This window comes from Pollachius pollachius (assembly GCF_949987615.1).
Source record: "Pollachius pollachius genome assembly, chromosome: 1".
Lineage (NCBI taxonomy): Eukaryota > Metazoa > Chordata > Actinopteri > Gadiformes > Gadidae > Pollachius > Pollachius pollachius.
This window is the reverse complement of record NC_136934.1, coordinates 21,235,164-21,256,585: the sequence shown is the minus strand read 5'-3', so window position 1 is coordinate 21,256,585 and position 21,422 is coordinate 21,235,164. Positions and strand designations below refer to the sequence as shown.

Sequence of the window (21,422 nt, the reverse complement as noted above, 5' to 3'; positions counted from 1 at the left end):
CCACCAGGTGTGAGTGTGATTAGCAATTACAAGCAGGTTTGAAAATGTGCAGCATTGTGACATCACAGGTTGGCGTGTCCATCTATCCGTCACACATCTAGATGGACACGCCCACCTGTGATGTCACAATGCTGCACATTTTGAAAACGGCTTGTAATGGCTAATCACACTCACACCTGGTGGTATGATATGTCCCCTTTAAGGCATCTACATGCTAATACAAAAAGTACAATGGACACACATCTGCAATTTTTTTGTTTATGGGGAATTCCAGTTATGGATAGATCCGTTGCCTTTTGCTGTTATGCAGTAGAAACACAAAACTGAACATGGTTGCTGATATGAATTAATTGTTATCTATAATAATCTGTTTTCTTTTCTTCTTTCTCCCTTGCATAGGGCTGAGGCTGTGCTGCGGTCCAGACATCAGATCATCCTCAAGTCTCGCAACGAGCGACTAAATTCTGGACATGGATGACGATGGTCACACATTTCCGCGGCATTTCAGAATCCCAAGAACCCGGTTTGAGGTCCTTTTTTAAAAAGGTACCTTCAGGAGGGTGGCCTGCAAAGTGACCACTACCAAAGGCTGCCTCCCCTGCCTATTGCCAAGAAGGTGCTCATGTTCCTGTTGTACATGGCCAACCAGAAATGCTCCCGGTAGATATCTGACAAGTTTAACGTCTCACTTTCATCAGCACATGGCCTACAGGCTGTGAGAAGAGGGTGTCTGCCACCAGATTCCAACGCACATGTGGCCTTGAGGGGGTCATTGGAGCGATGTCTCCAGAGGCCACTGGTCAGAGGAGGGGACTACATGAACAGGAAGTCCTACTACTCTGTCCTCCTCAAGGGGATTGTTGATGCCGAAGGCTGCTTCATCAACGTCTTCACTGGAATCCCTGGCAGAGTGCATAATGCCAGGCTTCTGCAGTTCTCCCCATTTTTCCAAGAGTGACAGGAGTAGATGGGGGAGTACCATCTGCTGGGGGATAGTGCTTAAATCAGTCAGGCTTTCCCCTTCATTGTCAGCCCCCGGCGTGACAACAGGGCACTCTGGATACCTTTACGGGGGAAGAGGAGAGGAGCTGACTGCACTTGTGAGGGAGCTGTTGGACCGCCTCTGTGCATAGGGCGTCGGCGTATCACCACACCAGCACAATCGCTCCCCACAACAGGTGGATCCATGTCATCGTTGAGCAGGCATTTGGGAGGATAAAGAGGAGGCGCATGAGAAACTTGCAGAACACATGAACCGTCTCTTTGGGATCATTTTGGCTGCTTGTAACCTTCACAACTTTTCCCATGGTGCCTCGATAGGACGTGATAAACACCCAGATGGATGTCCAAGAGAGGAAGATACCAACGAGTAAGTGGTGTTCCGGCAATATTTTGGCAAAACCAAAGACCCTGAGTTATTTTACTGAGTTTCCTCTGCAAATGTTGAGGCAAGAATCAGTGAGAAAACAAACACTTTTTCCTTTCTGAGATCTTTGGCAACAACTATACACTGACATGGTTCATACTATTTGTCGATGTGATGGTTCATACTATTTATGGGTGTGATAACTATGCAAGGTATCCTTTGCGTGAATGCAGTCAGGTGCCTTTGAAACTAAACAAACTTGGGTGACATTCAAACACACTCAGGCTTGGATGAGTTAAAAAATAGATATATTTTTGAAGCAGAATTTGTGAGAAAGACATTCAAATGTGTACAAGACAAAAAGTTATAATAAAACGAGGAAAATGTACATCTGTGCAGATTGTATGTCTTCTTTAGTTAGAAGGTAGAAATGGTCAAATAGAAAGGAGACAAAATCTTCTTTAAAGGTTTGTGTCCGTTGCCGTTGCGCCCGCCTCACATCTTGTCCACCATGCTGCTGAACAACTGGAGGAACTTCCTCCGATCTTCCCTCAGCGCCCTCATCTCGGTCAGGGACTCTTCGTGCCGCCTCTGGGAAGCAGCCGTCGCAGCAGCATCAGATCTCTCAAGGTAGGCCAAGACGTCACCCTCCCTCGGCCGCTTCCGCAAACTCGGGGTGTCAGAGGCTCTGGTGGGGTCTCGAGCTGCAGGCGGACTGGCTGAGGAAGGAGATGGGGAAGAGGAGCTGGTGGACTGCGCTGGCGAGGGAGCTCTGGTGGGCGACACAGATGAGGTAGCCCCGTCCGCTGGTGAGGGAGTACTGTCGGACCGCTTCCGCGATCTTGGGGTGTCCGGGGGTCTGGTGGGGTCTCGAACTGGAGCTGGACTGGCTGTGGAAGAAGCAGGAGACAAGGAAGAGGAGCTGGTGGGCTGCGCTGGTGAGTGAGCTCTGTTGGACCTCCTCAGTGCATTGGGTCGGCGTACCACCACACCAGCACAATCGCTCCCGACAACTGGTGGGTCCACGTCATGGTTTCCCCCAAGCAGCTCGTCCATCTCTTTGTAGAATTTGAAGCGGCCAGGCCCCCTTCCTGTCGACGCGACGTTGTCCTTGACTCTCTTATATCCCTCCACCAGTGTGAACCACTTGCGCCCCACCTTCAACTGTTGGAAGTGCTCCCCAAACTGTTTGGCAAGCTTCCCAGCAATCTCCTCCCACCTCCGCAGCTTCTTTGACTTCTTCCCAAACTTTCGTCGCCGGTTCAGAGCATGGATGGACTTTGCAGTTCCCTCGCCCTTTACCTCAAGGTGGATCCTCATCAGGTGGATGAGGAAGAGGGTCTGCTTTTTGGTAAAACCCTTATTAACAGGTAGGGTAATGCTTTTTTCACCGCAATTCACCGGCAGTGGTGCAGTTGGCTTGATATTGCAGGTATCTGAATCATAAAAAATAAAATGGCAGCACAGTACATGCAGCACCCAGGGATAAATGACTTTTGAAGTACGCTCATGTCTACAGTGAAGTGCTTCTTAATAACTCACCCGTGCAAGTGCAATCTGCAGAGTGTATGTTGGCAGCCACCATGCCCTGGTAAGGCATGGTCCTGTCCTTGTCGAGGAAAGCAACCATGCTCTGGTTGAGGAAGACTAAAAAGAAAAACACAATGTATGTTACAGACTGCAACTTGAGTAGTATGCTGTGAATGAACAAAACAAAACTCTTGAGGTGAAACCCACCTTACAGCAATCTAAAACCATCCATCATTTCTTTAGTCTCTATCCCACTATGCGAAACACGTTATATTGTTTGAGTAGCTGTAGGCCTATCTATTATCAACTAAACCACTAGCAGCAACACTCATTTTTCCCAACTAGAGTTTGGTTTTCCAACAAAAGTAGGCTAAAAACACGTCCCTCATGCTCCCTTTTTGGATCAATGTGAAATAATTGTTTTTTTTAATCACAAAAAAGTGTTGTTTATTACAACAACGCTATCATTCATAACTCCGTTATTGCAAGCCTTACATTTCAATAATATATTTTCGCCTATTTCAATTTCAACGAGTGATGTCACGTTTTTATCGAACCACGAGGGGCAGTAGCAGGCCAGTCATTAGATTAGCCTCTTTAGCAAACCGGCTCGAAATCAAAAAACTTTACATTGTATTACACAAACAGCAAGACCCTGCAATGCATACATTGGCGTAATCAATTGTGTAAGAGCATTTCAAATCGACATTAAAACGATCAACGTCGTACAAATACAAAGAAAATACATCTCAACTTACCATCAACTACGGTAGCAGCCATCTTTGTGTGTCGATTCGTACTGCTCTCCTCGGTGGACTCTGAGGAGCCCGAGTGGATACGATCAAAAGGGGGGGTGGCTCGGTGATTTCCCACTTTCCAACTCGGCCGTGTGGTGTACGATGCATCTCGAACGCCGCAAAACTACACCAGTCGCCAGACTAGAGACCCGGATGTTATAAGGGATAATCGAGGATCGTGGGAAATGTCGTAGCCTAATCAATTCTATGACTAACCAACTACATTTCCCACAATTCCAGGCGATCTCTACACCATCCGGGTCCCTGGCTTCTTGTCTGGCGACTCGTCGCCATTAGTGCAAGCTCGCGACTGACAACGTGTTTTTTTCAAGGAAAACTTTGAATTCACACGTTTTCCTGATTTTGAAAAACGTCCAAAACGCCTTGCTTGGGCATAACGTTATTCCAAACTACGAAAGAGCCATTTTTCTGGGGTCTTGGCCCCGCGTCGTGCGCTTTCGTTCACCCCACCACCAGCTGCCGTAGCACTTGAGACGCCGCGATCGTGTCTCTTTTTTTTCTCTGCTTGATTTGTTGTTAATATGTCGCCGTGATGGGGTCTCCGTGTTGGAAAGAAATGCATAAGGGCCTTCGTCGCCTTACCCGCTCTCACCACAGTCCGCTTTCTTTTAGTGTTTTATCGTTTGATGCCAGAGAGCTCGGCAGCTCTCTGCCCGGAGCTCGGCCTAAGACCACCTCACTTCACGGGGACCACCATGGAGAAGAACTCCAGCAGCAGCAGCAAGATTCCTCCTCGTTCGAGTTCTACGGGACCAGCGCCCGGCGAGTCTAAACCCAAAGCAGGTGAACATGCGTGTTGTATTACACTGACCACAACTACCAACTATGTATAGCCCATGTGTCCGTCTCGCGAGGCCCTCTCGGGCCTGGGAGTCACGTCGGCTCGTTGTTTGTTTACAACATACGCATGACGTATGCGTTGCTGTCAAGTCCTTTGCAACCACAATTTGTGTTGTTTTGAATGACGGAATTTTAACTTCATCCATATCATTTGTCTATATATTTTTTTGTTCTGTTTAATCGACTAATGCATGTATGATGTATTCATGTGAATTAATGAATGCATCAAATGGATTCATGATGAACACAAGCAACCCATTTATACCAGTTGGTGAGAGCCCCTTATCAAACGTGCTTTCCTTTCTTGGCTTCACACCTGTTCAAGTGCATCTGTATGCGTATCCATACAGTACATGATGTTCCTTTCAGATGGAAAGAATAATGGAGGCTCCAAGCGTTACAATCGGAAGCGTGAGCCACCTGCGGCTAAAAGTGACGGCTTTGCAGGACCACGTCGCTCCAATTCACAGAAAAGCAAGAATTTTGACAAGAGACCGCTCCAGAGAGGGGCAGGGAGACAATATGGCGCTACAAGTGGAGGACGACGGGATGAGGTAATGATGTAAAAAAAAAAAAGAGGAAACAAATATCAAAAACAGTTCATAAAAAATATATATTAACATCTCCTCTTTCGATCTCCAGGTAGCCGAGACGCGCCGGGCCGAGTTTAGCCCGGCTCAATATGCTGGACCTAAAAAGATAAGCTTGAACCACCTGCTCAACTTCACCTTTGAACCCCGTGGGGGTAATGGTGCTACAGGTGATGGCCACACAGGCTGGGGCCGCCGCAACAAGTGGGGCCACAAACACAAGCCCTTCAACAAGGAGCTCTTCCTGCAGGCCAAGTAAGAAGGCTGTCCCTCACACCATGCATGGATCCGTTTGTTATTACTAGACATGTCAACATGTGTAAACATGAGCCAACTCGTATTATGCTGGATTTTCCATCAGCATACTTAGATGCAAATTCTAGCTAGCACGCAAGCTACATGTTTTCGGGGCAATTTGGAGGACTCATTAAGATATTTTGGACGGTCACGATCAAGGACACTTTCAATCAAATTTGGTTTAATTTTGACTAGAGTACATTTTCAAGGCTTTTTCAATGTTATCAATTATCTAAGTAATTTGCGGTTTGATTTTTTGAAAAAACTCTTTTCCTATCTCCAGTTGCCAGTTCGTGGTGACTGATGACCAGGACTACAAGGCTCATTTCACTGATCCAGACACTTTGGTGAACTGGGACTGTGTGCAGCTAGTGGTGAGTCTCCCTAACCCATTAGTCATGTGCCTGATCTAAAACAACAACCATAATTGGCCTACCCCCTGTTGCCATTCTTAAGACAACATTGGAAACGCAGACCACAATGGGCTGAAGGAACCGTTCAGTCCCATGAAATTTAGTTCCTGGGACTCGGAAGTTCCGGATGATTTGGGAGGAAACGTGTCTTAAGTTGTGTTGTTTCTGTAGCGTATCTACAGCCACGAGGTGCCCTCCTGCCCCATCTGCCTCTACCCGCCGGTGGCAGCGCACATCACCCGCTGTGGACACATTTTCTGCTGGCCCTGCATGCTCCACTACCTGTCCTTGGCCGACAAGAGCTGGGCCACATGTCCCATCTGCTACGAGGCGGTGAACCCCAGCGACCTCAAGAGGTGAGGAATCATTTTTAAACCCCTCGTTTTAACCGTGCCTCTGACATATAACGCTGTTATCCTTGTGTGGAATTCAGACCATGTGTTGCTTTTATCTTAACATTCCTTCATATATAATTGGAGAATAATACTTTTTGCTTTATACTGCACCTCTGAGAATATGCATAAAAGTTCAATTCCTAAATGTCATATTTTACATTTATCATATACCCTTTTCTTGTTTCAAATCGTTTTCAATTTCTTGTCGTTCAAAAAACAATCTGAAAGCATTTTATAATTTATCAAAAATGTAATAAGATATCAATTTCCTTTTTAGTGTGGTTGCTATGGAGACCCGGCAGTATGTGGTCGGTGACCTCATCAGCATGCGCCTGATGCGGAGAGAGAAGGGGGCTCTGGTGGCGATGCCCAGCTCTCAGTGGGTGAAGGTGGAAGAACCCGTCCGCTTTGAGGGTGAGGGCCGTCGGATCAGAAGCCAGAAGCTAGGATGGTAGCACCCTAGTAACCATGCGGATGCTAGGTGGACTACGGCTGGCATTATCCTTTCTAACATTTCAAAACAGGGATGTTGCGATGTAGACATTAATTTACATTGTCGTCTTATAAGAATTCTGAAATGGTTAAATGTGCAGAACACATTATTTATTAGAAGAACGCTTCAAAAAGCAAAGTTATTTAAGAGCTGTGTTGAGGAAGTCAGTGGCTTTCAAATTCACTCTCGGTCCGATTCAGACTCGGTTACAGCAGAGCTTCAATGTGCTTCACACCACACAAGGCACAGAGCGTGTACCGAAGTAATCAAATAATCGCTATTATGTCCGAAATAAAAAAAGGATAATGCTGTCTTCCCATGTTTGGCCAGGCCATTTTAATGACGACTGAGGGATCAAATACCTTTTTTATTTAATAATTGGATGAAATGTGACCTCTCCCTCTACCTGTTGTTCTTAAATATGTATCAGCCTTAAAAATTACAAATTACGTGAAAATATTTGTGCTCAGCACTAGTTTCAGCACTATTAATAGTGATGAGGCATTTTTAATTTCAGCTAAATTAAGTGTAATGTTATGCTTATTGTATCACATTCTAAATGTTTAGTTGACACAGCGAATACAAGTTATATAACTACTGTATAGCAACGTTCATCTAGCTTAATTTAATATAAAATATTAAGTCACTGATAGCAGGACCGGCTACGTAGGAGCTTATCGATACTCAGTCTTTAATAATTCAGCCCCGGGGCCCGTTTAATCCCGGGCTTCAGTACCCATCCCTACTCCTGTTACAGTTTTAAAAGGAGATTGAATTAATGCATTTCCTGGTGTGTTTCCTCTAGACCCGGGTTTGAGCCAGTACTCAAAGCTGCTGCTGGCCTCTACAGCCCAGGCCCTGAGCCTGGTGGCTGAGGAGAAGGCAGCCCTCAAGGAGCAGCTCAACCAGGAGGGCGACGCCCAGTCCTTCTTCATCCAGATCGCCTTGGGCCAGCTGCAGGTGGGCAACGCTCTGCACATCGCCCACCTGTTGAGGGGATTTGCTGTTTGTTTTATTTGTTTCCATGCTCAAAAGCCAACAATAAGCACTCTTATTGTGATATATGATGTATAAGTGGAACAACCTCGATTTGAATTTTTTTCTTTTTGACCATTTTGTGTAATTTTAAGTCTAAATTTCAAAGTTCTCAGTTACAAAGTGTTTTTTGGGCGAGACATGCTGAATAAATAAATCATGTTTTCAAACTCGAAAATAATCGTTTGAATAATCGTGATTTCAATATTAACCAAAATAATCGTGATTATGATTTTTCCCATAATCGAGCAGCCCTACTTTCATATGAGTGATGTTTTTTTAATTTGTGATATGCTGGGCTGCCATTAAGGTTGTCTTGATTTCCTCTGGTTTAGGAGCGAGAAGAGGCGTTGCTGAAGAGTCAGAAGACTGCTGATGAAAGCCTTGATCTCTCATTCCTCAGTCTGGTGGAAGCAGTCCTTCCTGAGGAGGTGGTCACCACCACCACCACCAGCAGCAGCACCAAGGTTAGTATTTCTCTCACAGTTTTTGTGGTCTTTGGAGAAATCCAAATCAAGAACAAAAGTGATTGCTGCGGTGAAACCTTTGCATAGCTCTATTCATGTGTGCAGAACATTTGAAAACCTGTTTTCTGGCAACATAAATACCTTTTGATACTTGTTCACACAAGTTGAAATATGAATTACGTCAGGGTGCTAGTGCTGATCACTCAGAGCCTGTGTGCCCTCTTGTCTGCCTAGATGGTGCTGCAATACACTTCGGCCTTCGATGACGAGGTGGCAGAGCTCCCAGAGGAAGCAGCGGATGAGGGCCCCCAGCCACCAGAGAGCATGCTGGAGAGTCTGTTGGAAGAGGAGGTCGCGGAGGGGGCTACTGCAGATTCAGACCAGGAGCCACTGGAGGAAGAGAAGGAGATCCCTGCTGACCACAGGGGCGAAGGCGGACATTCTAAGGGTCCCGTGGCACACGTGCCCTACTACTACTTCTACCAAGGTGATGCTCACAAGCCGTCTTAACGCGTCTCACAGTGGATATCGAGCTCAGTGCTCAAGCAAAGGTTGACCTGAAAATGGCCCGATAATGTTCTGGTAACATCAGGCATGACCCGAACTAAACCAATGCAGTTAACACCTGCAGTGGCAGTAGCAACAGCCATGGAACGGTATACAATGAAACCAACAATGCATTGCAGGCAAAATGTAACCCTCCCTAAATATAGCTACCTGCAATTCACATACCAATTTCCACTGTAATGCAGTTGCATGTTCGGCTGCACAGCTTGAATAAACATATATATCTAAATTGTTGAACAAATGAAAGTCTTGTGAAATGTAAACAAACTGAACTCCTTTCACCCCACCCGACAAAATTGAAGCATACATTGTTGGCCTGTCAGGTTGCAGAACTATTATCTTAAGGCATTGAGTGCTAATTTACTAGAGATCATTCTGATCTGGACTCTGAAACCTAAATAACCTGATACACCAATCTGGGACACCGTACACCTACTATTATCATGTATTTGGGACTTGTATATCACCAAAACTATGCCCATTATTTACACCAGGTATTAGAATCCTTCTCCAGTGTCCAGTTTGATATCGGATATTCCTGCCGGATTATGATACCATCATTTTATGGGACTCAGTCAGATTCCCACGCGTGAAAATGTTGTTTAAAACAAGAAAAAAATGTTTTCAGTGTTCCTCAGGATGAAGTACTTTAGGATTAGCCCTTTATTCTGTTTGAACCACATGGACAAACATCTTGAGTCATGCTGATGAAACTACAGTCCCTGACAAAAGTCTTGTCACTTATCCATTTCGTATAAGCAGCTTATAACCTGACTTTTAATGAATCCATTGGTTTTAGAAATGGCTCATATGAAAGCTAAAACCCTCCCAAATTATGTTTAATATACTCAAATAAATTTGCTTCGCTGAAGAAAGATGGATAATGTAATGAAAACAGGTCAGATTTTGGCAAGACAAAAGTTTTGTTGCCTACAGAGAGTAATGTGAAAATTGAACAAATAATTTACTTCAAATACAAAAATATGTTGCATAACATCAGTGAATTAAGAAGTGGTGCTGTGAGATACATATTTAATATCTTGTATGACTTCCATGAGCTTGAAGGACTGCATCCATACGGTTTGACAATGATTCATACATTTTTTTGATAAAGTCATCAGGAATAGCAAAGAAAGCAGTCTTGCATGCCTCCCAGAGTTCATCAAGATTCTTTGGTTTCGTCTTCCATGCTTCCTCTTTCATTCTACCCCAGACATTCTTAATGATGTTTATGTCTGGTGACTGGGCTGGCCAGTCCTGGAGCACCTTGATCTTCCTCGCCTTGAGGAACTTTGATGTAGAGATGGAAGTATGCGATGGAGCACCATCCTGCTGCAAAATTTGACCCCTTTTATGGTTGGGAATGTAAGAGGTAGCTAATACTTCTTGATATTTTAGGCTATTGATATTGCCTTCCACCCTGCAAATATCTCGCCCACTCCCATACTGGATGTAACTCCAGACCATGATTTTACCACCATCAAACTTATCTGTTTTCTGGGTGAATCTCGGATCCATGCGGGCTCCAGTAGGTTTCCTGCAATACTTGCGGCGGCTGTGATGTAATTCAACCGAAGATTCATCTGAGAAATCCACTGTCTGCCCCTTTTCCAGCGTCCATCCTTTTAGCAGGCTGTGGACCTTGGTAAATGCCACACGTTTTTTTAATTGCCTTTTGTTTAGTGCTGGTTTCTGGGCACTGATTCGACCATGGAGGCCATTTCGAGACAGACTTCTACAAACTGTTCTGGTTGACACAGGGACTTGAGGTGACCAGGCCTGGTGGAGCTCTGCTGCAGTGGAAAAGGGGCTGTCCTTAGATTTTCGAGCCAACAAAAAGTCCTCCCGAGCAGTTGTCTTGCGGGGTCTGCCGGACCTGGGCTTGTCAAACATCTCCAGTCTCTTCAAATCTTTTTCTTATTCTTTGTACTCGAGGCTGAGACACATTGAAGGTGTCAGCCGCCTCAGCAGTGGATCTGGTCTTCAGCCTCTTGATAATCAACGCTTTGGTCTCAGGGTGAATCTTAAGCATGCTGTCAGAGGTTGTTGCAGTTGATGTGAAGGTCTGGTGTGCTGGGGTAATTTTTATACACACCCACTAATTGATCAATTATTGATCACAGGTGAGGCTGTAATCTAGGATTGGGTGCATCATATGACATGGCGACAAAACTTTTGTCTTTGCAAAAACGGACTCAGTGGGCTTTCACCAAGCTGTGAACGTTAGAATGCTTTCCAGCATTTTTGTTTGGCACCAAAACATTATTTCATAAGCTGTTGGGGTTGAAATTAGCCATTTCTTGTAAAAAAAATGTATTAGACATATATTTGAGGGGCACTTAAGGTCAACTTGTACCCAAGCGACAAGACTTTTGTCAGGGACTGTACATTGGTCATTTTAAAATAGCCCTATTTTACCACTAGAGCCTCACAGTGCTCTGACGATTCCTTTCTCCTTCCTCCCCTGTCTGTTGGTTCAAGCTGAGGACTGCCAGCAGATGTTCCTGCACCCAGTGAATGTGCGCTGTCTCCTGCGCGAGTACGGCAGCCTGGAGGCCAGCCCCGACTCGATCACTGCCCGGGTGGTGGAGACCGAGGGGCACACCGTCACAGAGGTAACACACCAAATATAGTGCTGTTTATGTCCTCAACACACCTCCGTCTGAACTGACTTCTAGCAAATGTTTTTGGATAACTATAGAGGGAAAATTATAATAATGTTACAATGATGGAAAAAGAATGGATAAATCCCTAAGTTTATCTTGATTGTTGATGTAAGTTAGGGGCCCTTCCACCAAGCAAAAACGATTTTTTTCCCTCCGTTTTACTTCGATGCGTTTCAGGAATATCTCCGTAAAGGCGGACTCATTGCGAAAATGCATCGAGCTGTAGAAACGCTGTAGTACATAATCAAGGCGCTGGTTTTCCACAAAAAATATGAAGCGCATCAAGCCTGCACGCATTCCAGCCTGCGCGCTGTATACAAACATTCAGTCGAGGAGGAGATCAAATCTTTTAAATTGAGCAGAAATACTCTTTATTGTTCAGTTAGTAATTACATTTACCAAGGGTCTGTATTTAAAGCCATAAAAAAAAAAAATTCTACGCAACTCTAACGTCGCCCAGGTGGTGGGGGGGCGATGACATGCGTTTCAGGCGTCCACACGAATCCTAACACAAAACCGCATATTTTAATCCACCCTGGGACCCGGTTTCAGAAAAGTGTTTTCTGGACGGTCGGCCCAAACCCACAAAAATCGGCTCTGTGTGGAGCCCTTCTTAAAGAGCCGATCCATTGTTTGCAGGAGGTGCGGCGGCGTCACCGTTACCTGGCTCACCTGCCCCTCACCTGTGAGTTCAGCATCTGTGAGTTGGCCCTGCAGCCCCCTATCCTGTCCAAGGAAACCATGGACACGTTTGCCGGTCAGTGGGCTTAACACAAATCATTCACAAGGAGATCTGTACACTCAAAGTTCTGCTTTTAAGAACTTGGTTGGCCTTCTTACACCAACTTGTTGTTGTTGTTAGACGACCTGGAGAAGAGGAAGCATCTCCGGCAGAAGAAGGCGAGAGATGAGAAGCGTCGGGAGCGGCGCATCGAGATGGAGGAGAACCAGAAGCAGGGCAAATGTAAACACCAGCTGCTTCTCTGACGCATTCTGTTCATGATGCGGGATGGGCGGGAAATGTTTTGCATCAGAGATGTGTTTCGGCCGGGTCGTCCTGTACTCACCCTCTGAACCCCTGCAGACCCAGAGGTGCACATTGGGTTGGAGAACCTGCAGCAGTTCCCGGCGTTCGGCTCCCCTCCTCAGAACAGCAGTCCCATGGTGCAGCTGGACTTCATGCTGTCCCCGCCGTCTCCTCTGCGCTGCACTCCTGAATCTGGTGAGAGCTACACTCCCAACGTTCAACACATGCAGGCCATATCATGGTTATGTGTAATGAGTCCATATACTGGTTATATGTAATGAGTCCATATACTGGCAGTGTTTCCCCTCTATACACCTAGCAGCAGCGGTACGCCGCTGATGAAATATGACCGCTGCTGCTGAATTTCTTTTTTTTAACGAGAGGAGAGCTCCTTCTTATCTCTTTAAAAAAACGAATGTTGTATTATTATGCGCTACGGACGCTTCATATCAAGGTCAATTCACACACCTGAGTAAAGCATATAAACGGAGAGGAGAGCTCCGTCTTCTCTTTAGAAACAAATTTTATTTTGCGCCACGGATGCTTCATATCCAGTTCAATTCACACACCTGTGAGTAAAGCACATAAACGGTGGGGTAACTTCTGTAAAGTTGGAAATAAATTGGCACATTCAGATTTTGCGGTTCAATAGATCATCAGTGAAACATCCTTGTGACACAATTGAGTGTAGTAACCTAGAGAACCAGCTACAACATTGTTTTCATCCAAACTAGCCGTCTTTAGGGAACAGTGAATTGCATTGGCTTCTATGAGCTGTCGGCCTTCAGCCGCAAGTCTGCAAAGTGCAAATCTGAAAATGACCAGAATGGTAAAATTTCAATAGCGTCGCCATTATTGACTCTAGAGCCCCAAAACTTGTTCCATAGAGGCATGTCCTCTTTATGGTCCTACTACAACCTTTTAGTTTTGAAAAAATATATCTTTTCTTATTTTTGAGGACTTTTATTTAGGAACAATTTCAATAGCGTTGCCATTATTGACTCTAGATCCCGAAACGTTTTCCATATAGGCATGGGCTCTTTATGGTCTTACTGCAACCTTTTAGTTTGGAAAAATATATCTCTACTTATTTTTAAGGAATTTCTTTTTAGCAAAAATGTCAATATACATTTTTTTTTAGCAATGATTTCAGTAGTGTCGCCATTATTGACTCTAGAGCCCCACAACTTGTTCAATAGAGACATGGCCTCTTTATCGTCCTACTACAACCTTTGTTATGGGGAGAGGGGAGGGAGTGGGAAGATGCATTTGTTTGAGGTACAGACCTTTTCGTGTTATGGGATTTTACTGTGGTTGTTGATATAATATATTTTTTGTTAAATAATTCTTTTAAAGATCATACTTATTATGTTCAATCTCTCCATATTTCCCCTGCTGATTACTGTGCACAAATGTACTGTATGAACACCCTTCTGGTGCCGGCAGAAACATAAAAACCTCCCGGCAGGGTGTGCTTTGCGAGCTCACAAAACATTTGCGAGCTGAAAAAAACCCATTTCACCTCCGTTGCTGCAACTCCATCCTAGGGGAAACACTGACTGGTTATGTAATGAGTCCATATACTGGTTATTGTAATGAGTCCATATACTGGTTATTGTAATGAGTCCATATACTGGTTATTGTAATGATTCCATATACTGGTTATTGTAATGAGTCCATATACTGGTTATATGTAATGAGTCCATATATTGGTTATATGTAATGAGTCCATATACTGGTTATATGTAATGAGTCCATATACTGGTTATATGTAATTGGTCCATATACTGGTTATATGTAATGAGTCCATATACTGGTTATATGTAATGAGTCCATATACTGGTTAATGCTATGAGTCCATATACTGGTTATATGTAATGAGTCCATATACTGGTTAATGCTATGAGTCCATATACCAGTCCCGCCGTTTTTTTGTGATTGTTGCGGCCAAAAATCCTTGATTATGCGGCACGTTTTGTTAAAAAATGCGATGAAATATGCAGCATATTTGTGTACTTTTATGCAATGAAATTGCAGGAACTTGCGAAAGAATGCAGGAATTTGCGAAAAATGCCATGGCAACAGGGGGAAATGGCTGCTCTTGTGTGAAGTAAACGCAACATTTTTCAACTTTCTGCTAAGATATATATTACTTTTTTTCTAACGAAAATGCGGGGATTATGAAATCATGCAAGCCCCGCATATTTTGCACGGTAATCTGCAATTTATGCGGTGAAAGTGCGGCATATTTGAAAAAATGCGGCCCCCGCATGAATATGCAGACTTTGGCTGATTATGCGTTGAATTATGCGATCGCATAATCACATTTTTCTGGAGGGACTGATATACTGGTTAGATGTAATGAGTCCATATACTGGTTATATGTTGGTTACATGATGGTTATATGGGATAGTTGTTTTTTTACTAAATGATCAGTTATTTTGACATCCCAACTCCCCACAATATTCTGGAAGTTTGCTGTTGAAAGTTAATTATGTTTCCAAAGTGATTTGTCATTGAATCATCCATATTCCCATCTGGAAAAACTCAAAATCGCAATGTGTAACATTACAACCAGGTGGTATCTTAAGATGACCTCGAGATATGTTGATATGATGTTTGTATCAAATCCTGTAGCTGATATATTCTACATATTAGAATGGCTGTACCTCTCTTTGTTTACAAGAATCGTACAATGGATAGTCCCATACCCCGCCCTCTCACACCACCAACCGAGCTACACTCGTTAGCATCACACCGTCGCACAACCAATCAAGTTGGACGGAACACTGTTATTGATTTATTTGAATTCTGAAAGTCTCCTGCCTACTAACTGGGAAAGGCTCAATCTTACTCATTTTGACTTTCATTTACTTTGTGTGTTTACAGATGGAATAATGTTCCCTTGTTTGAGTGGGCAAAGCGCTTCATCCACAATGGGAAGTGTGGAGGACGACTCTCACTGCCTGTCCTTTGCACAGGTACGTGCTGCTATAATGAAAATATTAATAAAGTATATAAAGGGCAGGCCGAAAATGTTTGACTCACCGAATTATCCTTTTGTTAGTTTTATTTTTGGACAGGTGGAACATCATTTAAATACCCAGCATAGAGCTTTGGTGTAGGCTTGTCTACGATCGCATTGTATATTGGCAATTGAAGGGGTGATTGACGAGTTGTTTTTCCTACGCCAATATTAAAGGCAGTTTGACTTAACTTACAATCAAAACTTAATTTGTAAACAGTGTGCAGCTCTCTGCCTCCTTCAAAATACGGCTGGGCGATATACCGGTAGTAAAATCCGGTATATATACCGGTATATTTTTGAAAGAGATATGTAGTTGAGACAATATCGCCATACCGGTATATTATATATTTTTTTGATGTTGCCTTGCGAGCGCTATTTTATAAGGCTCACCGCAGCTCTCTGAGCCTACAAGCCATGTTCTGCTGCTCAATCCCACCCCTTACATGTACGCAGTGTTCTCCCACACACGTTACGCATCACAACAAACTTTGAACAAAAACATGGAGGACACGGTGGTAGAGAGTACGGAACCTGTAAAGGGACATGGGGTGAAAAAAAATGTTTTTAACGTTTCTCGTGCGCACGAGAAAGTATCTGGTGAGCATATCACTGGCTGTGTGTGTGTGTGTGTGTGTGTGTGTGTGTGTGTGCGTGTGCGTGTGTGTGACGTCAGCGTGTGAGTGGACGAACGAGGAGAGCGAGCGGTAGCGTGCATGTCAGTTTAGTGAAGTAATGATCGAGTCCGGTTGTGTGTAAGAATAAAGTACCCAGCAAGAATCGGTGGCCGCTTCATTCCGACCTATAAGCAGACCCACTGCCGGTCAAAGTGAAGGGTGTTTCTCCCGAGAGATCATCGGCCCTGGAGGGAACGTCTGCCCTGTGCTCCTCGGTCTGGGAGTCGACAGCAGGAAAGGTGTAACACTATCCATCTCGTAGTTGGAGGCTGAGCGCAAGAGAGTACACGTGTTTAATAGTGCGAGATAAAAATAAAGCACATTCATTTGAATGATTTAAGCTTGTGTTTGATTTATCGTGGGCACGGGAACACACAAGCTAAAATCATTCAAATTAAAGAAGAAGCTGTCAAGGAAAACAAAGGATTTTTTTCCTCTAATGACGTCTTTGGTATCACTCTGCAAATAGTCTGGTAACTTGTCAACCCCAGCGTCTTCGGTTGCTAAGCGGTGACAACGTCTTTGGCAGACTATTTCTCTGCTGATCAACACTACGAATGCTGGTTACAAATAAATTGTAAAAACACACACCATGAAGTTATTTTTTTTGTTTAGGCAAGTAGCCGTGTAATTAGCGGGATAATGTATAGAACGTTGACGGTCATTATCGAAAATAAGCCCCTTCAGGGCGTAGCAAGCCACCTCCGCTGGGCGTCGGTGTCCTGTTCGCCCTGTCGGTGCTTATTTTCCCGATAATGACTGGCGTTCTGTATATTATCCCTTACATATCTGTTGTTAAAGCATAGCTGTGCTTCGTTGAGGGAAAAAAAATAATAAACCTAAATAAATGGTTGATGGTGAATACTTGTGGCGTGGAGTTAAAACTACACACTTTACCCAATTTGTTCAAAATATTGTTATAATATCGTATATCGCCATACAAACAAAAAATATCGAGATGAGTTTTCGTCCATCGCCCAGCCCTACTTCAAATTATTACTTTTAAAACATGTTTGACAGCAAAACACCAAATATTTTGATTGTTCTGCACTCCATAGGTGTAGTTAAGGTTGGATTGTGATATATCCACGATGAAATAATATTGTTTAACGGACCTCTTCCTTGTTCGAATTAGAGCTGAAACACAGGGTTCACTTGTGCTTAAACTAATACATTTTTCAGCAAATTAAAGGAAAATATGATCAGTTGATGACACCTTTCTACTGTGGTCTCTGCCAGCTCCATGTCATTCATGCACGGAAAGATACAATGTGAAGACAGATATTTCCGTCATTAATGTTATTTTTCTTTTAACTATTATTGAAAACCAGATGATTCCCGGAAGCTTGAAATGATGTATCCGGGCCAGCTCTATATAGTGTGTGTATATATATCTATTCTACAACTCCTCTCTCTGGCTGGTCTTTAGATGCTTCGAGATGGAAAGGCCAGAGCTGACGCTGGGACGAAGATGGGGATAAAGAAAGGTAGTGTGTGTGTATGTGGGTGTGTGTGTGTGTGTGTGTGTCGATAATAGCTTGGCTATAAACATACATCACTTGGCATACACAAGGTTAAACATCTTGGTTTTTATTCTTCAGTTATGGAAGCTGAGTGATGCCATGGTTAGTTTAATATTTTTTTTGCCTGAGAACAAGATTATAACTTCTCCTTTTGCGCAGACCCTTGACTCATTAAATAATTAGGTTTTGTTGTAATGAATTAGGACTACAGACATTTTACCTCTACTGCTCCTCACCACTACAATCTTCTCAGAAGTTGACAAACACTTATTTAAATGGTGTCTCTAACTGAAGAACTCGTTAAAATTTCCAAATGTGGATTTGATTAAAATATAGGTTAATGTGTTGCTCAAGTTCTGCTATTACTGCTCTCTCAATCTCACCAATGCAGGTAAATGAGCCACCGTTAGCAAACATTGCTCACTTCACAATTAATCTGCAACCCTGTCTTTCTTAATAGCCTGAAGCTAGGTATAGCCAAATTAATTCATGATCTTAAGAAAACTGACTAGTCATTATTGTGATATCTTAAATAACTAGTTAATTTAGGCCGGTCAGCATAAAACCCAAATTGGTTATGATTACCCCCAGGTAATCTTGTAATGTCTTGGCTGTTTCATCAAGACATGCACAATGTTCAAACCAACTCATTTGTTTTGTGATTTTTTTTAAGTTCTCCCATACTTTGGAAGTCGGGTCTTTGGAAAAGTTGACACTGAAGATCGCCTTAACAGTCATTCACAGACCAATAAGTGACTTTTTGTGCTGTTAGTGACCCATTATGTAAAGTGAACACTTTTATTTTTATTGTTTAACGTCGTAATGTCTTTGTAACAATGTGCAATGCTACACAACACCTAGGCGGCTTTTACTGGGCTCCTCCAGACAGACGCTGGGTGGTGGTGTTGGAAACTGGGTTATTTTAAGGTTTGCAGGTCATTACCCGTGGCTGGTTTAACCCGTGCACATTGATTGCTCAATGTACTACAGTTGTGAAGGCTCACCCAGCCCCAGAGTCCAATCAGAATCAGGCAAGGAGTGGCTGCTTAAACCAGCCATCATCCACACACACTCCAGTCTTATTTTTTATCTTCAACATAGTAATATATGCCAGTTTATCACTGTTACTGAAATAAGATTAATTTAAACAAGAGCATTCACGATCCACGGTGCTATAAAGATTCTGGTTCATGTTTTGCAAGTTACAGTATAACATACAAATTTTGTCTAAGATATATGTGATTGACAGGCTAGATGGATTCACCGAAACAATCAGAAGGGATGCCCTGATAAGCCCGAAATTAGGCTGGAGCAGTATAAAACGTCATTGTCTTATAAAGCACATGTAAGAGAGATCTTGTCCATAGGACATTCTAATTGGCCTGCATCCATTGCGTTAGGCTAACATTAGCTATTCATCATGGATAAGAGAAAATAATATTGTTATAATATATTTGGTCTAATTAGTGATCTACATATAAAGACTTGGAAGGGGGAACACCCTGCAGTGGTAAAATAACAGGAATAAGAAACTAAAGTCTCTAACGCGGGCTGGTTGTGTTAACTATATTCATGCTCAGTGATATGTGATCTTAATCTGGGAACGAATGGGACAATCCACGGTCCAAGTCTATTGGTTTTATCTGAAAACTCAAGCTGAGTGGTTGGTGTTAGAGTGGGGCATACAGAGAGAGAGGCAACAGCCAGCCCAGTCCCAGCAGTAAACCTGCTAGACCCACGGTGAGGTGGATTGCTGAGTCGGTCTCCGCTCAGGATAGCTTTATTGCCGTATCTGTGTGCTTTAAGGACATGACCATACACAAATCAATACCAGCAGGGATTGCATCACTTGCACTGGTGAAAATGATTCTCTTGCGGTATACCATACTACAGTTGTCCTGGAAGCCTAACCCTTATTGAAGAAAGTGGGATTTACGATTTGGCAGAGAAAACCACTTAGTATGCGGGCGTAAGCCATATGACTAACTGATAGATGTGCACTGTAGCAGAACTGTCTCTGTAGAGGCAGAGGGTGCAGACATTTTATCATTCACGATCTGAAATCTTCCTATCGCACACCCCTAGGGAAAACAAGATAATTAACAAGTTAATTATGCCAGCTCAAGACAAAAACAAGTTGGCTGTGACAAGAGAATAAGTTATTTTCTTGTTGTGACAAAAATATAACACCATGGTAACTTTCTGCTCCTGTATTCAATCACTGCAGATTTCAACGTAAGGCTTCAGTATCACTGACCAATATCAATCCCAGGGAGCAGCAAGTGAATGTCTTTCTTTTGTCAGACATGCAGCTGGCTCTGCCGGTGCCTGATAGCGAGGGCGAGAGCGACGCATCCGACCGCGTTCCTGTTCCCAGCTTCCAGAACTCCTTCAGCCAGGCCTTCGAGGAGGCCCTGCAACAGATGGGCCGCGGGCCAGACGGCGCCGCCGCGCAGCCTGTTGTCATCCTTGGTGAGTGTTCGCTTTAATCAGGGTTCTCTAATCCCGTTGAAGTGATGGTCGATCCACCGCTGCTGGGAATATACTCATTCTGTGCTTTTGTGTTTTCCAGATGACAAGGGAGGAAAAAAGAAGAAGAAAAAGCAGAAGATTCTGTTTAGCACATCCTTGGTCCACACAAAGTAGAGAACACTGACGTGTTCCTCGAATGCTCATCTCCGATTTACACTGATCGCCTCTCCCCCAGATCTTTTTTTGTCCTTTTCTCACTGTCATGGCTGCTCTCCGACTGTCTGGATTTCATGCAATTATTTTGTCGGGTGGTCTTTCTCAGTATGATTTAGTGCATATGATAATATTAAGGATTTGCAGTGACACTTGTGTCAGAGAAAGGAACCATTTTTGATGCTAACATTTACCAAGGTTCACATTGGAACAATTAGCAGGCTTAACATGTGCTATCTATGTGCTACAAGTTAATAATTAGTTGACCGCTGCAGATGGCTCCAATGCATTAGAAGTGAATGCTACTCTCAGCCCGGTTAAATTTAGGTAACCTCCAACATAACGACCGAGATTTAGAGTGATCTGGATACGAATGTATGGGGTAGTTCATATAATGGAGGAGCAGTCAGCCAGCTGCATACTCTGTCTACATACATAGCTTACAGAGAAACTCATCAAATGTGGAAAAAAAAGAAGTTAAATCTTTCCTGTAGTGTTTATTTAGATTAAATCTACTTCAACACATCATGGCCCTCAAAGATACTCATTTGGTGGGGATGGGTAATTGAATCGGATGCCAAAGCTTAAGGATACATTTTGGTCCAATGCCATTGTTTAAAATCCAACAAGCAGCGTTCAGTGAAACGGGTTTTCTTTTCTTGATTTGTTATAGGAAGAACAAAGACGACTTGTCTTTTTTTTAAATATATAATCTTCCCTATCATAGGTAAATTTTAATGTTTGGCCTACATGGATTCAGTTTTGCCCATGTGCTAAGCTATACGATTGACATCAAGTGATTGTCAGAAGGGAGATGTCACTGAGAAGGTGTTTTATTTTTGAGGGACCTTTTATTCATGCCTAATTTGGAGGAGGTTATATGCTAGTAGACCACTAGCCGGTTTGATTGAATAAAGTATTATGCAAAATCAAAGAATGTTATCTTATTTGAACACCCAAAGCTGACATGTGTAAGACCCAATCTGTATTAATTACGGTTCTCCACAT

The 21,422-nt window shown here is 43.4% G+C and overlaps 2 protein-coding genes across 2 annotated transcripts; one reads left to right on the top strand and one right to left on the bottom strand.

The window, feature by feature from the left end:
* Window positions 1–300: 300 nt before the first annotated feature.
* LOC307075938 (uncharacterized protein) lies at window positions 301–3,823 on the bottom strand. The gene is made up of 3 exons (XM_079736705.1): window positions 3,655–3,823; window positions 2,909–3,013; window positions 301–2,802 (listed from the first exon to the last, which is right to left on the bottom strand). The coding sequence occupies exons 1-3, from the start codon at window positions 3,674–3,676 to the stop codon at window positions 1,862–1,864; spliced, it is 1,068 nt and encodes a 355-aa protein (XP_079592831.1). The 5' UTR covers window positions 3,677–3,823; the 3' UTR covers window positions 301–1,861.
* Window positions 3,824–3,974: 151 nt separating this feature from the next.
* On the top strand, window positions 3,975–21,337 carry rnf10 (ring finger protein 10). Its single transcript, XM_079736693.1, has 17 exons — window positions 3,975–4,497; window positions 4,924–5,108; window positions 5,197–5,399; window positions 5,725–5,815; window positions 6,026–6,210; window positions 6,527–6,663; window positions 7,548–7,702; window positions 8,113–8,244; window positions 8,479–8,731; window positions 11,293–11,426; window positions 12,117–12,234; window positions 12,340–12,441; window positions 12,562–12,699; window positions 15,394–15,485; window positions 17,636–17,693; window positions 20,034–20,201; window positions 20,302–21,337. Exons 1-17 carry the CDS (start codon window positions 4,341–4,343, stop codon window positions 20,373–20,375), a joined length of 2,382 nt encoding a protein of 793 aa, XP_079592819.1. The 5' UTR covers window positions 3,975–4,340; the 3' UTR covers window positions 20,376–21,337.
* The last annotated feature ends 85 nt before the right edge of the window (window positions 21,338–21,422 follow it).

Bases quoted from the DNA above. Each gene is read 5' to 3' on its own strand.
- LOC307075938 (XM_079736705.1), bottom strand. From the start codon at position 3,676: ATGGCTGCTACCGTAGTTGATG. The intron at 3,014-3,654 runs GTAAGTTGAGAT...TTTTCTTTTTAG, and splicing joins GGCTGCTACCGTAGTTGATG to TCTTCCTCAACCAGAGCATG. The intron at 2,803-2,908 runs GTGAGTTATTAA...TTTATGATTCAG, and splicing joins TGCAGATTGCACTTGCACGG to ATACCTGCAATATCAAGCCA.
- rnf10 (XM_079736693.1), top strand. From the start codon at position 4,341: ATGCCAGAGAGCTCGGCAGCTCTCTGCCCGGAGCTCGGCCTAAGACCA. The intron at 5,816-6,025 runs GTGAGTCTCCCT...TTGTTTCTGTAG, and splicing joins GGGACTGTGTGCAGCTAGTG to CGTATCTACAGCCACGAGGT. The intron at 12,442-12,561 runs GTAAACACCAGC...GAACCCCTGCAG, and splicing joins GAACCAGAAGCAGGGCAAAT to ACCCAGAGGTGCACATTGGG.